This window comes from Aplysia californica, unplaced genomic scaffold (genome assembly GCF_000002075.1).
Source record: "Aplysia californica isolate F4 #8 unplaced genomic scaffold, AplCal3.0 scaffold00013, whole genome shotgun sequence".
Taxonomy (NCBI): domain Eukaryota; kingdom Metazoa; phylum Mollusca; class Gastropoda; order Aplysiida; family Aplysiidae; genus Aplysia; species Aplysia californica.
Genome location: NW_004797283.1, coordinates 1027459 through 1045534, shown reverse-complemented (window position 1 = coordinate 1045534; position 18076 = coordinate 1027459). Strand labels below are relative to the sequence as shown.

The 18076-nt window shown below is 38.4% G+C and overlaps 1 protein-coding gene across 3 annotated transcripts in view; it reads right to left on the bottom strand.

Annotated features, from left to right (window-relative positions):
• LOC101847784 (probable ATP-dependent RNA helicase DHX58) overlaps positions 1–15586 on the bottom strand; it is a 58377-nt gene extending 42791 nt beyond the window's left edge. The window contains exons 1-6 of one of the 3 annotated variants that reach the window (XM_005090141.3): positions 15345–15586; positions 14637–14751; positions 9495–9547; positions 6891–7082; positions 5802–5960; positions 2348–2451 (exon numbers count right to left, since the gene is read on the bottom strand). In XM_005090141.3, the coding sequence (XP_005090198.1) occupies positions 2348–2451; positions 5802–5960; positions 6891–7082; positions 9495–9525 (486 nt within the window). In that variant the 5' untranslated portion in view covers positions 9526–9547; positions 14637–14751; positions 15345–15586. The remainder of the gene's footprint in view (positions 1–2347; positions 2452–5801; positions 5961–6890; positions 7083–9494; positions 9548–14636; positions 14752–15344) is intronic. The other 2 variants (XM_035970656.1, XM_005090142.3) reach the window with 2 other exon arrangements.
• Positions 15587–18076: the final 2490 nt, after the last annotated feature.

Here is an 18076-nt window from a genome sequence, read left to right as displayed (position 1 = left end):
TTTTGTTATGGACTTTGAGGATCTAATCTTAGCATAAGTTCATTGCCATTTGTCGCAAAAATAAAGGTAAAATAATGAAGGTAAAAAAAAATGACAATTAATGGATAGTCAATACAGCACATGCACAAATTATGAGCCAACTTAAAATCTAATGTGACATTTACAGCATTTTGGAAAAGGGGTCGGGTTCAGTGGAGAAAGTGACATGGGTGAGTGAGACAGGAAGACTTTTGACTTGAAGTTTCAGAATCAGGGTTGTTAAACTGAACACTTTTGACGACAGTTGGTAGGGTGGGGGTTTGGGTATAATCTGGCCTCTCTTTGTCTATGCTCCTTCAATGTTATTCTTCCAACAAGTGATGGTGACTATCTTTCTGGGTAAACAGCAAATCCTTTTTAAAAAAAAACAAATCTCCTAGAATCTCAGACTTAGACCAGACCCCAGTAATGTCATATTTAACCCAAAAATATGTTTAAAAAACTATTTATAGCCTTGTGGTTAGCTGCTGGATATGGTTGCATGGGTACAAAGAACCCAACTTTTTCCTTTTATATTTTTTGCCTTCTGGAAGCAGAAAAGTGTTGTATTGATGTAATCTATTATATAGCCGTCATTATCAGCTAAATATCTTGGCCGGTTTGAAAATAGTAAATAAACTTGTACAAATAAACACAAGGAGGGCATCTTACTCCTAAAAAGACCAATAAACTGAGAACATCAAAAGCGTCCCCACTGTGGACTACTACGCTGAATCCACAGGCATGCGACGAAACTGCAACACTACGGTGACAAAATTCGAACAACTGTTTGTATGCAATTAATAAGGTTATTTTTGAAACACCATTTGACTACCTGGTGAACTGCCTTCTATTATCCTGATCCAGAGCATAAAAGCTGTCATCCTAAACAAAACTATAATCTTGCATTTAACACAGGGAGTTTGGGCGAGCAAGAGCAAGAGCACTAACTAGATATGAAAAAACGGGCACATGTGACCCTTATGGGAAAAAAAGAGAAAAAGGAAAACATACCTGACATGATTTTTTCAAAAGTAAAAGATAAACTTATGAGTCCTAACAATTAATTCTATTTCTAACAACACTGTTGAAAGAATTAACAAACATGAAAAAAAGCCCCACAAACAAAACTCTTTTCAAGGCACTAACAGTTCCACACATCACTCAAAATAGATAATGGTGTCATTCACCCAAAAACTCACATTGCATGACCCTTAATAATAATCATTTTTCAGCTAACTAGTTTTAGTTACATACCATGTTATGTGGTTAATTACACGAGAGGCCCAAATCCTCTTACTTGCGTAATTTTTTTTTTAGATCTTTAACTATTTATGCAAAAAGGAAGCATAAAAGTCATTGCATGCGTGTCACTTCCTTGCTTTTCCTGACCAGTCCACCACTTAAGAATTTTCGTCACCCTTTTGCTTAATGGAAAGTACCTTAGGCAAAAATAAACGGAAAATCAAACAGTAATAAGAAACTGAGTTTGAGCTTTGCAAGAAAAACCATGAGAGAATCTATCCTATCATACTGAATAAGATATGTTTAAAGCTTTAGCGAGTGCAGCTATGTTATTTCCCAAAACAGAGAATGTCATTACTGCGGGTTCCCTTGTACCATTGTGCATAATGCAATGTCATGGCGTTTTTAAAGTTGTAAGGAGCAGATCTGAACAAAAGTGAGGCTATGCTGTCCCCAGTATTCTTGAGAATAAAATATCTCATATCTTTCTCGATTAAATATCATCATTCATGTTGACTTATACAGAGTGATTCTGGACAGAGTGCAACTATTTCACCAAATATTTATACCTTCGTTTCATAACTATGTAGGGCATTCCACGATCACCACAGTTAAGTGAACAGGTTTCTTAGTGCGCAATTATTGCAACTGACCAAAAATGTCCCCAAAAATATCAAATGGATAAACTAAACTCCTTTACTCAATTTGTTCAAAATATCAGAAAGAAGCTTGGTTAGTGACATTTAGATTATGAGCATGAACTTACAGGCATGCAATTTTTATTGTTATTATGAAACAAGATGAGTACATTAAATCATTGGACTTATCCAATTTACTGAAAATAAACATACATAGCTTGCAGCGTCCTAATATATCACAAAACAAGTTTAATAATCAAATATAATAACAATATGTAAGAAAAGTGTGAAAAAACCCTGTATCTCATGAATGCCATAGCAGGGCAGTTTCCTTGAGGATGGAACATCTCATTTTATTCATTGCTTCTGATTTCTGTTTCTAACAAATCAAGAAAACAAGACGCAAGAGAACACAAAATGGTGCAGAATATTTAATTACCACTTACGCTGTATTTATTTCCAAGATGTCGTTGTAGGTTATCATACTGTTGCTTCACAAGAGGAACGGTTCGTGCAAGGAACACAACTTTTTTGACTGCATTCGTAGCTTCTAGAAATGTGATTCAATAAAACACGGAGCATAAAGTTCAAGTTAATGCAGCAGGAAAATAAAAAGCATTAATTTTCAAGAACAGTATTATTATAATTTTCCAAAAAAAAACCTTCTTTAAATTTTTTAGATTTTTAGAAAAAAGAAAAAAAGGAACAAATTACATCAGTGTTGCTCAAAAGATCAAAAGTGTTCAGGATTTTCCACAAACAACAAAAAGGGTATGAGACACTGAATACCTCTTGATAATCTCTGTGACATTTTTATAAGAAATCAAGACAATTCCCTTCTACCATAACTACAAAATCATTTAAAATTAAAAACAGTATCACAATTTATATACAAACAAGCAAGCACACATTCACGCAAAGTAACTGTACAAATCCACTCACTCCGTCATTCTTTATCTTTCTTCTCTTTCATATGGAAGGAAATAAATCATAAATGTGAACACAGACACTGAGAATGTTCTATGCACACAGTAAATAACCATCTACCTAAGACTGATTTGCTTTTCCACTCTTTCTTCCCAAGAATTAAATTGCTTATTTGCCCCACGTATTGTTATTTCATTGTATAATCCCCCTTCTTGTAAAAAAACCCCATCATGAACTTCTTTCTCAAAAGCCAGAGTATTCAAAGAACTTTTCAAATAAAAGTGAACCATACTTTCAGGGGACTGCTGCACTTTGGATTCACAGTCAACACCCAGTCAGAATGTTGGGATTGACATTAGCTTTTTGACAAAGCCTCCCCAGCAGTAACTTTATGTAATGAGCAGATAAATATATGCGAAATGTAAAGGATTAATGCCCCCTGCAACACTGGTAGGTTATCCACAAGACCTGATCTCCGAATTTAATGTCCATCTCTGATATGACTTAGCCAAATGAGAAAGTTTGTGAGGAGTGCCTTTCTCGAGGACACAACGTAAGATCGAGTTGAGTCTCAAATCCCCAAACCCACATTGTAACGATAATGAGCACAGTAGTCTAACCACTAGACTATCAATGCCACCGATGAGCATTTTGTTGTATTCAAAGTGCACTGATACAAAGGGAAGACCAATTTTTCACATACACAGGTATTGTCTCAGTCAAGTGAACTGAATGTTCAATGCCTCGTGTGTGATGATAACTATCTCAGACTCAGAGCACTCAGCTTGGACCAGAGTCAACTCAAAGCTTCTGAGAATATTCTTAATCCAGAAAATCTTGCAAGGCAGCGTCCAAGGAAAAAGGAGCAGAGGCAGACCGAAGAAGAGTTGGGAGGACAACATCAAGGAATGGACAGGCCTGGACCTCAAAGACATGCTCAGGAAAGTTGAAGACCGGAAGGAGTGGAGCAAGCTGGTGGCCAAATCTTCAAAAGCCACCCGATGGACATCCAGTCTATGGGACAGGTGAAGGTGAAGGGTGAAGAAAACTAAGATACTGAGCAAGAACCATGAACCAGGGCTTTCTGAAAGAGAAAACACTCCCGTCATGAACATGGATCAAGTCTCAAGTGTCTGATCAAAAGTCACAGGACCCGAGGATCACAGATACCTTCGCTGATGCTTTAGTGCATCCTTTAATACATGCCTGACAGAATTTAAAGAGTTCTTTTGCTACAAGAGTTTCTCAGAAATATCCAGTAATGCATTAACTCTTTATGTTCGACAAGCCACTGGGCGCGGTCGGAACGGCTGTGCCGGTAAGCCCATGACAGCGGCTCGGCCGCTTTCCTTTACGACGATGTCAACATCAAATTACTTTTCGGAAATCCCCAAAAAACAGGTCTCTTATATTAGGAGTTTATTCATTAGAGGAAAAACTATCACAATAGGTTCACTGGTTTTGATTTAACTCACTCAATCCCAGGAGTTTTTCCCTAAATTGTACCCCAAAAACCGGTCATTTTGGCACTTATGATGTAAGGGCCCACTTGTAACCATAAATATTATATAATTGCTTTGATATTTGGCACAAAGTACAACCTAAGATGGATCTATAGACGAGCCAAATTTGAAGTATGTAGCTTTAGTAGTTTTGCTTTGGAGTGTTGTACAAATTTGGCATTTTTGGGGGCTTATAATTTTGTTTCATGGACAAGTGAGTAGGAACAAGCCTACAATGATATTCAAATATGCTTGTGAGTGTCTAGATCTATGTATTGTATGTCATGTATAATAAAGACTGTTGAATACTTTCATGAATAAAAAAAAATGTATGCGTGAGAAAGGCAGAGAGAATCGATTGCGAGACATGCTCAGCTGATCTTTGTGAACAAACGTGCTGAAAGTGCCTTTATGAAAACCGTGATTTCTGCACGTGTAATGACAGTAGAAACAAAATTCCAGCACCCCTCTGGGCAGAATTGGAGAGAGAAATAATAAATTGACTTTATATAAAACTTGAGGCTGATTTCCGAAATTAAATAACTAGTATACTGAATACAACTATAGAACCAAATTATCTCGGTCGAGGGATTGAATGCAGCCCGCAAGCTGACCGAGATGGGATTGAGCGAGTTAATGACCTATTTATAGATGTTTTTGTTATTTTTAGATTTAGTACCAAAAAAAGGACCCGGCATAGTGGGTTTACCCCCCTCGGAGATAAAGAGTTAAGAAATCCCCCACCCCAAGACACAAACCTAAGAGGGAAGTGAGAAGCAAGAATATTAGCTACTGTTAAAAATAGACAGTGACAGTGTGTTACAAATGTGATTGCTGATACAGTTATTAACGTCTTCACTGCTGTGTAGACATGTGTACTCTCCTGTATTCATTTGTTTTAGTAAGTACTTTATGGGACTTGCAACACAATTAGGTCAGCAAATGTGTCATGCTGTGTAAATGTATCATGTACTCTCCTGTGTTCATTTGTTTTAGTAAACATTTTACGGCATTTGCAACACAGTTAGGTCATATAAGTGCCAAAGATTAAAGGTGTTACAAGAGAGTAAGAGGATAAGGATGATAATTGTTTGAAAGGAGAGAGGAAGCAAGCCATACCAGAGCACCCGCCAACCATTCATGCTGCTATGTTCTCCATAACTGGTCTACTGACATGTTTTTCTGCTAGTTTATAAAGGATACTTTAGAACATTTATTTGCAACTTGTGTATTTTCTTATTCTCATATGGGAAAATACAATATGGCTTTGCTTAATTATTTTTTGAATGAACATTTTGTCTTGTCAGTACAAATGTAAAGGGAAACGCTTCAGCACTGAACAGGTTAATGTGTTCAGTGACCAGCAATCAAATATTACTCTCTAAAAAAGCCTCAATATTTGCTGTTATAACAAAAAATTCTTCATACATCAAAGTTATTTACACATTGGTTGAAGTGAGAAAAAAAGTACCTTCTTTCTCCAAATGTTTTTGAATGACGTATGTAGCAACTCGTGTCTTTCCTGAGCCAGTAGGAGCACATACGACAGTGTTGTAGCCCTTGACAGCCTCCTCCGCCAGCTCGAACTGATAGTCTCGCAGGCGAAGATCAGTTTCATGACCATCCACTCCTGAAAGGGATTAAATGGTTTCTCAAAACGCAAAGGATATATATGTGAGGCAGCGTGGTGAAATCAGGTGCTCATCAAAATAATGTAACCAAGGAATCTGGCATTTTTCTGGCTCTTGGGCATGTTTTTTTCTTCAAATTTTCTTGGTTTGGCTCAACATCTTTTATATCAATTTAAGAAAACATTTCTGTGTGGATTTTACTGAAAGACGTTGATGAAAGGTACAAAAATTGTAAATTTGCAGTTTCAAAGGACACCCAAACCTTGGAAATCACTAAACTTTGGTGGCCATTTTCTTGCTAATTTCACCTCTGACACCAGGTGACCTCCACCTCCATGCAAATATCTTGACTTCTTTTCGTTAAATGCTAGAAAAATGAACAAACTTTAAAACGATACAAATAACTCCATCTGCCCTCCCCAAAAAGGCGAGCACCTGCTTCCAGAGAGTCGTGACACATATACTTGTGTTATCATCGTATGATACTAGTATTTAAAAAAATATATATGTGAATGCCACTGCTCCTGAAACATAACAGATTTTGACATTCTGTATAGAAATCAGCCTTAAAACAGCCTCTGCCTGATGTTATTATGTTGGCCTATGTGATCTAACAGTAAGGAGAATATTGGTGACTTGTCTGGGAAGTTAAAGTTGCTGCCACTGAACATTTTTTGCATTTCTTTTAGGTAGAATATCGAAGAACCATTGCAAGGATGACAATCAATTTTCAAGCTGTTAGATGAGATTTTTATAATTCTTATTACAATGAATCTGTGTCTTTATGGTGCCTTTTAAAACATGAGCCTGCTCCTAGAGTCGATTAATCTCCTTCAAAAAGCAGAGTCAAGTCTAACTTCACAACATAACTTGATTAGAATACTCTGTATAAAAACAAAACACAATATTAGGACAAAAAACTATTTCACCTCCTTGAGCCTCATCATCATCAGAGAATCCAGCTTTAGTGTCCGATAGGTCCTCTCTTTCATCAAACTCATCTTCCTCCCTTATTTTTTCTATTTCGTTCCTATGTAGGGTTCCATTTTCCAGGAGCCGTTCGAAGGCCGGACTTTGAAACTCTTTCTCCGTCAATTTTATTTTGAAGAAATTATCACAAACTGAAACAAAGTATGAACATTGGAAACCTCAATGTTATTTCATTAAAAATATTTGCTCTGTAGGATCTATATAAAAAAAGGCAAGAAATGTGTAAGGAGCTGATGGAAGGTGGTGTCTTTCTGTTTACAGCTCTGGAGTCCTCATTACCATGTATTTGTAAATGTTTTATGCCTCTGTAGACACAATATACATAACTCAGGACAGCTGCTTTGATATTGTCAACCCAAGCTAAGAGGGATAAAACAGCTCAGCATAAAGACTGAGATACTCAATATAAAAAAATTGTTCATGCAAGACTCACATTTCTACCTTCTAAGTGAAACATGTTAACAGAGAAGAATCTAATAGCTTTTATACTACAGGTACTTAGGCTCTCAATGACTCTTAACTGCATTAGTAACAATTAAACATGCCATCATGAAACTTCATTGTGTCTTTCCAGTAAGTCCTGAATGGAAACATAAGTATTATAACATTTAGAAACACTGCGCTGATGTACACCCAACCAGTCCAAAGTTCGAGAGAAAATTTCTTTGAACGCTTCACAGTGAATAAAAAATTATGAAATAGACACACTGCATAACTGCAAGAAGGAAAGCTCTTAAAAGAGGTGGAATATTCTACAAGAAAAACAATGCTCAAAATTATACATATACCATAAATGACTTTGGTGCATCATTTCAGCATTTTTCCCTTTTCTTTATTTAAACAACTGAGAAAAAAAATCAGTTTCTGAAAAGACCTGTCTGAGTTTACAAGTATCATAATCTCATAAGGAACACAAATACTTTCAAAACAAAATGGAATGTACAGCTTTGAGCATTTTAGTCAGTATTCTAAGTTGGCTCAATACAGTTCAACCTGCCTTAAATAAAAACCTGTGTAAGATGGAAACCTATCATAACGGAATCTCCTCACTTCCCCCTTGATAAATTCCACTATAATACATCATCAAAGACAGAAACCTGCTCAACCCAGAATTGGAGGAGAAATCCCTTCCCTTTGCAGGGTTTTGACAAGTCAAAGACAGAAAATGCTTTGCCCGCTCAGACAAGTTCGGTTCCACTGGCTCTAACTTTCATGCCAGCCATGTCACCAGGCAAGGAAGGGAAGAAGGGATATGGTTTAGGGGTAACTGTTACCCCATCCACGTCAGCCGTGAGTAGTGCAGTTGATCAGGGTGGTGTGGGTGTGAAATCTCACCATTGCTTGCGAAAGTGCTTGAAAGGCACTCCAGTCTGAAAACTTTCCTGGGTGGCCAAAAGTGTGAAATTAATTTGACAACTGCCTGCCACCCCAATCATATGTCAAGCCAAGAAATAAGTTCCTCGAATCCTTTTTACAGGCAGGGAAGTGGTGGCATTGGCTGATTGGGGCATACTTTTTATGAATTTAGGTGTGTTACACAAAAAGATGTAAGATCGATCATAATGTCCTCATCCCATAAAGTATGTAGTCTTGATCACATTCCAACACCACCGTTCATCACACATCTTGACAGTGTTCTTGAGTTTATAACTTCCGTCATTAACGAGTCTCTTCAGTCTGGAGTGTTACCATCATCATTAAAGCAGGCTTTAGTTATCTCCCTACTTTAAAAAATAAAATCTTTGCCCCAACGAGCTCAAGAATTTAAGGCTTATCTCCAACCTTCCCTTTATATAAAGAAATTGTTTGACACTATAGATTACACTATTCTTTTACTGAAATTGGACGATTCTTTATCACGTTCGACCTGTCTGGTAGAGTTCTTCACTGGTTCTGTGGTTGCATATAACTCTTTCATCAATTTTCTAACTAGGTTTTGGAGTGACCCAAGGTTCAGTGTTGGATCCAATCTTGTAAATATATGTTAAATGCACAGTACTTGGAGCTCTGATTTGAAAACACAATAGGGGGAGGGAAGAGACGTTCAGTGGGCCAGCCTACATGAGCTTAGGGGGAATCAAGGGTCGCCTGTCTGGTCGGAAAATGGTAGTGAAAACTGCACACCTCCAAAGTGCTAAAGTGCTATCCTAGCCGCTCTGATATGCCATCTTTCATACAGGCTGGCCCAATGAATGTCTCTCCCCTCGCCCCCCCCCCCCCCCCCAACCTTCTCCCTAAATTTCCCTGTTCAGGATGGAAAATGTCTATTGGGGAATTTTTTCCTGGCTTCCGTGTCATTCCATCTCGGACAGGTTCGATCGATTGTAATTTGAACTATGATCCAACTGAAAGGAATACCACTTAAAGATGAATACTATAACCGACACAGCAAAGAAAACTACCATTGCTGTACATGCCATAACAATGAATCTGGGATAACAAGAGCATTATGCTGACATTGTCAAAACAAATAGATTGAGTCACACATGCTAATTTACTCTTCATTTACAATTTAAGGTAAAGAGTACTTATAAAATGCTTACATTCTTCCATCCCCTCACTTGCTTCTGCCATTTTTGGGCCAAAGGTAAGGTAGCTGAAAAAGAATGTAAGGTTTTTCTTTAAAGCATAAACATAAAATATGAAGTGGGATGGATGGTGACCATGCCTTAATTACCATGAAATTACTCTGTGGAAAAACAGTGAGACTCCATACATCACAGAGAGCAGCACATACAATTTACAATGTGTACCATGGCTCATGCATGATAAGATGCAACAACTAGTGTCTTGGTTTCCCATATTTAAAACAGCATACAATTATGGAAGTGTCACAGAAAAACAAGCAAACACACTTGTATATATTATGTACACATAACACACCAAAACAAATTTCATACACTCAAATGCACAAAAAATAGGCACATAATTTATTGCCTCGTTTCTGAACCTAGCACGACTCATTTACAAGAAAGAAACATGGACCAACATGAATGCTGTTTTACCCGGCATAAAAGTTTCCCTAATAAGTACAGATTTTGACTTCCAAATCTTTGCAGGTTTTGTAGCTTACAGCTCCAGGGTCTGATTACAAATAAAAGCACAATACTGTCAAAATAAATAGTTAATAAAACATTTTGGCATCTCAATTTTAGTAGAGGTTAAAGTTTTACGGCACTTGCAACACTATAAGGTGAAACAAGTGCCGAAGATAAGAGGTGTTACTGTTACAAGCGAGTAACAAACACAAAAAAGAGGAGAAATAAGGACAGCAGATGATAGATGAGCAAACCATACCAGAGCACAGCCAACACTCATTTGGCATTTCTAGGAAAATATGGTTTAGTTGGTTTCAATGACAGCAACTGCGACAGTGATGGAATAATCATCTTGATCAATACCGGTTCTGAACAATTTTGGCCAGGGACTGGTCTGGAAAGGCTGGTTAAATTCTAAACATTTTAAAATCTGACTTGACTCCCTGGCACCCAAAAAATTACAAAATTTAGGTTAATTATTTTTATAAACAAAAGTTGTTTGATAAATCGGGCTAATTACAGCCCAGGAGCAAAATAAAACGAAATAATGTGTTTATTTTATTTTGTACTTTTGGGGACATAATCAGAGAAATACACATATATTTACTGTCCTTCCCGCCTTGGATTGATGCAGTAGCCTACTTTAAAGGATCAAACCACCATGCATCTCTTTGGCTGCAAAATACATATTATTACGGCCACTAAAACTGTTGCAAACCAATTAATTGCTTCCATGAAAATTAAAAACCTTATCACAGAATGTCAAATTACGCGGAAATACTGGAGGGGACACGAGGGGCACGCCCCCCCCCCCACCCCCCTGAAACCATCACAATTTTTAAATGAAGTCCAAAGTATAGGATAGTCAAGTAATATAGTTTGAATAAAAACCATCAACTATTTCAAAAACTAATAGTTTCGTGTAAAATATTAAAATGAGCAAGAAAAGTGCACCTGAGCATGAAACGGGAGTGAAAGTGAAATAATGCCCAGGTACAAAATAATTAAGCTTGTTCACTTTCATATGACCGCGTTGAAAACATTCTTGCTCATTTAGGATTTTACCTAAGCCCACAAAACTTTGCATGGCACTTCTTCAGGCCAGCGAACAAACAAAATTTTTCTCGCTAAAAATCTTGATCCACTTATTAAAAAGTTCTTGGATATTGGATGCACACACATGATCACTAGGAAAAACGACTACAGTAACCTTGTCTACAAATTGCTCATTTTGAGACAGCAACACCGCCCTGCCCCCACATTGTAGTAAAAGCTTGTGTAAATTTAATCCCCCAGCTGTCTAGACGTCACCACATGAGTCTTGAACTCATCCCATCTCTTGAATTGCAGTGTTTCTTAGGCAAATGTTAAAGTGTGGTGTTGAGAAAAATATGTCAGCTTTAAGATGTTTTAGGTGTAGATTCTATGCTGTAAATCCCCTATTATTTTTTTAACCCATTTTAGGCTAGGAAGTGGTTATTCTCACTCCATGAAATTTGGCTCTTTTGGATCGTGTCTGGCCCGGAGAATTTCTTTTGGCTCCAAATTCCAAATGTTCAAGATGAAGGGGAAAGGAGAGGGGGAAAAAAAGAAAAGAAAAAAGAAATAATATTATAAAAGAAAAAAAAAAGGAAATGAAGAAAAGAGCTTGGATTGCTTGATTATAATTAAGAAAATATGTCAACTTTAAAATGTTTTAGGTATATGCTGTAAATCCCCTATTATTTTTTTTTACCCACTTTTGGCTCAAGCAAGTGGTTATTCTCACCCGGGGTGAGAATAACCCATGACTCGCTATTCTCACCCCTTTGTTTTACCGGAAATAACCCTAGAGGAATATCAGATCAGGGCTGAGGTTACTGGAATTACCGCGCGCGGGGGCGGGTGTGTGTGTGTGTGTGTGTGTGTGTGTGTGTGTGTGTGTGTGTGTGTGTGTGTGTGTGTGTGTGTGTTTTGTCAGGGCTGATGCTCCACAGGATCGTGTCAGTTAGGTTTGTCAGTTTGGAGCCAAATCCCAGAAATTTGGCTCTTTTGGATCATGTCTGGCCCGTGGAATTTCATTTGGCTCTCGGGCTCTTTTTTGGCTCCAAACTCCAAATGTTCAAGAAAAAGGGGAAAGGAGAGGCAAGAAAAAAGAAAGAATATAAAATTTAAAAAAAATAAAAGCGAAGAAAAGAGCTTGGACTTAATAATTATTAAACTAGTTAAAACAAGATTTAGATCTCTAGATAATGCCCTCGCCCATTTGGTCTGAATAATTTACAACCCTTCTACCATCGTGCAAGAGCAAAGTCTCATTCTCGTGTCTCGTTACGTTTGTACAGGCTGTCTGTTCCTTGAACCAAAATTTATTGTGTTCAGGCAGAGAGGCCTGCCATCGTTAAGTGTGTAAATAACAAATGGTGCGACTGGTCCCACATCCCGTGCAGTAGCGTCGGTAGTGAGACATATTTTTTACTGGAGAGGCGAAAATGTTTTTACATTATTATTATTGTATTTGTTGTTCATTAATTAAAGATTTAATTAAGCAAAGATCTGGTTAAGATAATCATATTATTATCTGTTTCAAAAGTCTGCATCGTATATCCCATCCTGACTTTAATTCTATAAGAGCGCTCCTTCATCTCATGGGATGGAACGCTTGAAGCAGGCCGAACTTTGGCCGCGCTATTACATTAAAAAAAATATAGAGATCAACACCACTGTCAATGTCCAGGGGGGAGAGGGGGTGAGAATAGCGAGTCATAGGCTATTCTCACCAGGGATGAGAATATAGGCGGCTTTTAGGCTTATATAAAAGATAATTACGTTTCAGAACTTCAGAGTGAGCTTTATGAATGGGCTTTCAGATTCTGTTGGTCAACCAACTTTCAGACCCTTATGCACAGATCTGAGAAGATTGAACTGAGCGATTTCATTTTATCTTACAATTAACCGCAGTCAAACGAAAATGAACAATAATGGGTCAGGTATTGAGATTCTAGACAGTGTCCATATATAAATTCCTAACAATTAAACAAACAAGTAAGTTTTGGGTAAAACTTTAATTTAATTCCCTGCTTGCAAATGCACTGCTTCTCGGGCTTAACTGCTATATTTTTGGCTGCACATACAACATATAAAAACCATAGCAAATCAATTGTTTTCAAGAAAATCTCACTCCTCAAAACATTATAAATTACTTTGTCCCTCTAAAACACCCAAGATTTTTTTAAACGGGTGAAATATTACAACTCAAATAGGCCTTCTATTATAATTTAATTTGAATGAAAACATAGGGGCCTATCTGATAACACTTTAGTGACTGATATTATAAAGTCGAAATTCGTGTGAAACTTAAAAATGAATGAGAAATTCAATGTATAATATCCGAACATAAGACATGATAAGATGGGTGTGAAAGTAAAACAATACCAGGTTCAGTAGGTCATTATTTTATAACTATTAATGTTAGCCTAGATCTATGCAGGAATCTGGAATGTCATAAATCAACTGATCTTTAGGAGCATTGGGGTCATATACTCACTAAAAATGAAAGCTTCGTTTAGGGGGAACGTCCACTACCAGTTAAAATACACCGGTTTTAGTCAGTGACGACAGTGACGTATTCATATTGGCCAGCTTCAAGTGTTTCATCCCATGAGATGAATGAAAATGAAGCACCCTGACAGAATTAAAGTCGGGATATATGGGATATATAGAAATTGGATATGGTACAAGGGAAACAAGAGGTGAGAGATGGGAAACAGAAGGTGGGATTTGGAAGATGGGACTGGTCATAAAATGTGTACAATAATGACTATTGCAGCGGGTCAGCCTGGGAACCGACGCAGAGAGAAAATGACGGGAATCAATAGTTCTTATTATAATAACAAACACCCTCTCTCTCTCTTTCTGTCTCTCTCTCCCCTTTCTCTTTCCCCTCCCCCCTCTCTCCTCTCTCCATTTTTCTCTGTCTCTCCCTCCCTCTCCCCCCCCCCACCTTCTCTCTCTCTCTCTCTGATCCCTCCCTCTCTCTCTCTCCCTCTTTTTCACACACACACACACACCCACACACTGCGCGCAGACAAAATTGCACGCTTTCAACTCGAGAGCGCTGGAATGTTTGTTTACACTCATATATCACGGGCCGTCACGCGCTAACACAAGGTCACGCCCAAGTCTCGCCCGGAAACGAGATAGGGCAATTGAAACATCTTGAAAGGCATGTATACATTTTAGTCATATTCCTAAACCGTTGTTGCGTAATTGAGAGTTTGTCGTTTTCCCGCCTTACACTGGCGAGCTCTGAGCCAGAGCTCAGTGTAAGGGAAAACGACGAATGGTCGATCGGTCAAGGATCACTGCTTCGTTTTCCTTCATCTCATGGGATGGAACGCTTGAAGCAGACCAAAATATTAAATATACGTCACTGTCGTCACTGACTAAAACCAGCTTACTAAAACTGGCAGTGAACGCTCCATCTAAACAAAGCTTGAGTGCCGTGAACGTAGCCTCAACAGCGCCTGCAAACTGCTGGCAGACTAAGTTCATGGCACAGTGAATGTGACTACGTTCACGAAACAGTGAACGTAGCCACTGCGAAAAATGAAACAAAAAAACCTTTGTAAACTGAACAATTATTAAGACATGTAACTGCCTACTCACCACACTGACCACAGTTGATAAAATTGCACAAAATTTTGATGTTCTCTCGATTTGAAGCGGGAGAGCCTAGTTGGCAGGCTATTCTATAGTCTAGTCTATAGCTGCAGGCTGTTCACTGTTGAGGAGAACAAGACACAAGCCAAGGTCTCCTAGGCTGCTAGTAGGCCTACCAAACTGGAAGGAATCTTCTTCCAATTCTAACTAAAACTTAAAAACGCCCCACTGTCAAAAACTGAAACTGAAACTGAAACTAAAACACGGCAACCAAACATCATCAGGTTATCGATCATGTGATTGTGAGGACTGATAGATTGATTGTGTGCTGCTTTTTCGGTAGTTCCCACCCCCCTTATTTGAGCCTGACCTACATCTAGATCTAGATCTAGATCTATACGTTTGATTCGCGGTAAGCTAAGATATCAAACCTAACAACAGCAAAACATTAAATTGTGGTAAAATTCAGGGGGGCATGCCCCCCCTCCCCCTGAAACCCCCCTACTCTTGGGGCCAAAAGTCTGAATTTCGGACTAAAAAGACCTTATATGGATCAATGCCCCAAAATGTAAAGTCGTCATATTCGAAACAATTAAGTACACTAGGCCTATTATGAAATGTAGGCTTATCTCTAGATCTAATATCTAGATATCTAAATCAAAAGTAAAAGCTAGACAAGACGTTACTAAACAGGATAATTCAGTCAAAACTTACAAGATCTGGTCCTATGCCTATTGACACTATTGTTGGACTGGCGTTCTTCTTTGGTTCCAATTTCCAATGGATGATTGATCACTCAAAAGTACCGTTTCATTGATATATTATATATAGATATCTAGATCTAGATCTCTAGGCTATCGTAATTCCACGTCTTTTGGTGTTTCGGCGAGTGTTTTTCGACAAACTGCTTCAAAGTTTTGTAGGCAAGACAAGGCTTCCTGTAACACTACCACTTCCTGGAATTTAGATCATCTAAAAATAAACGACGGTAAATTCCCACTTTTTTTGTGGTGTGGGGCCAACAATATCACAATTTGGGGCCAAACTTGATTTTTTGGGGCCAAACCATACTTACCCCCCCCCCCCCCCCTCCAAAACTCATCGGATTTCGGCCATTGTATTTAACCCCCCCCTCCCCCCATCTTTGTGAATAAAATAAATAAATATTCAACCAAATTAGATCTAAATAACATTAGTAAATCAATTATAAGTATGATTGATTACGGTACGATACCTGACCCTTTTCAGTCATCAGTGCACGCTACTGTTCATCCTGTCACTGTCAGTGGTCATGCCTTGGTTCCTTCATGGGGACGACTCACTGAACAAAGCTAAATTAATGTTTGTGAGCTGTCTTGACGCTAGAATCCTCTGCAAGATCCACAATGTAAACACGACTTTCTTGATCAGCCATTATTCCACGCAGCCGCTCTCTTCACTGCCAACCATTTGGGACTAATAAATGCTTTTTTTGTGTGTGGCAAAAATCTCGTTGCTTTTATTTTATTTCATTTGTTTTTTCTTTTGGGGGTTGGGGGGGGGATCTAAAATGGGTCAAATTGGGGCCAACCGGGCCAACTATTTTTGGGGGGGCCAGTCATGATCCCAAAGAACCAAATTTGAGCAATTTGGGGCCAAACTGGCAGCCCTGACTGACACTCACAAAGATAGAACATGAATGATTTGTTGTGTGAATTGAATTTTATTTTCCAATTGTTTTTCCACGAAGAAAGTGGCTATTCTCACCCGCCCGGAAGTTCTCGCAAGATCAACTCCTCCCCTCTTCTTTCTCTCTCTGTCTCTTTCTGAATACTGTCTATCGGTGTGGACGATCAAATTGACCAAAACAAAGTTAAAAAATGATGTTAAAACACAAAAGTAAATAAATTTGGTTGTCTACAAAGATGCTACGGCTATTTAACTTTTCGAATCGAGCCGAACTACGCGGGTCGCCATTTTGTTTTGCCCGGAAATTCTCGCGCTACTCCTCTCTCTCTTTCTCTCTCTCTCTCCACTGCCCACAGACAAAATTGTACGCTTTTAGTAGGCTACAGTTGTAATGGAACGTTTGTTCACGGCACAGAATTCTACAATTTTTCCTCACAGTGTAGAATTCTATGGTTTAGGGTGAACGCAAAATTTGGTGAACGCGCACCGGGTGAGAATAGCCACAAGACTCGCCTGCACTATTTTCACTCCGGGTGAGAATAGAGGTGGCCTTTAACGAAAGAACATTCATTCATTGTTGAAATTTGGCTGAGTAATTTTTATAGTACATGCAGGCAGACCTTAGCCTATGCCTACTTGTATGCCGATGATATTAGGATAGGGCTTACTCTTATTGTTTCTGTTTTTGTTTTTGTTATCATCATCATCATCATCATCATCATCATCATCATCATCATCATCATCATCATCATCATCATCATCATCATCATCATCATCATCGTTGTTGTTGTTGTTGTTGCTATTATTATTATTATTATTATTATTATTACTATTATTATTATTATAAAAGAATGACTGTATCGTCTTCATCTGCAGGTCTTTATTGAATTAGCCATTGGGTCTGGCGAATCGCGGCGCGTCGTCATGGCTAATGGGTACCTCGGTAGCTTACAGGCTAGATAGATCTACATATCATTGTACATGTATTATTATTATTATTATTATTATTATTATTATTATTATTATTATTATTATTATTATTATTATTATTATTATTCTGTTTATGTTTCTCTGCTCATTTCTCTGCTGAGATGCTTAAAAGAAGCAACAAACAAACAGAACAAAACAACAACTCCCCCCCCCCCCCCACAATTCCCAGCGATGTTTTTCTAGCCTTTCCTCCCGGACACCAGAGACACTAAAATATAATTAAATACTCTCTGCGGACACCCATTTGTTCAATTAATCTTGGAAAGTACATTGGGGTTTTTGTTCTACCCCTGTCTCTTTCGCCGTCAGATCTATTATCCGGTAGGCTAAGAGCATAATGTGCGATGCCTATATTACATCGATTCAAGTATTCAGCGTTCTTACGAATCATCCGCTCCGAAGTCCAGCATGCTACCATCCGGGGGGAGTGGGGGGGGGGGGGGGGTGCTTTAATTCTATTAGGGGAGATCGACTTTGACGTCATTGTGTGGTACATGTATAATCAGCTATAGTAAGGAATACAGCTGAATGAGGCAGGTTGTATGTCATCTTGATTTTCGATAACTGCTGGAGCTCTGTGGGAGCCACAAGTTGGAGTTAGGGAGCTTTTTTCTCGCGGAATTCCAAAAGTAAGACACACATACACACCCACACACGCACACACACATACACACACACACACACACACACACACACACACACACTCTCTCTCTCTCTCTCTCTCTCTCTCTCTCTCTCTCTCTCTTTCACACACACACACACACACACACACACACACACACACACAC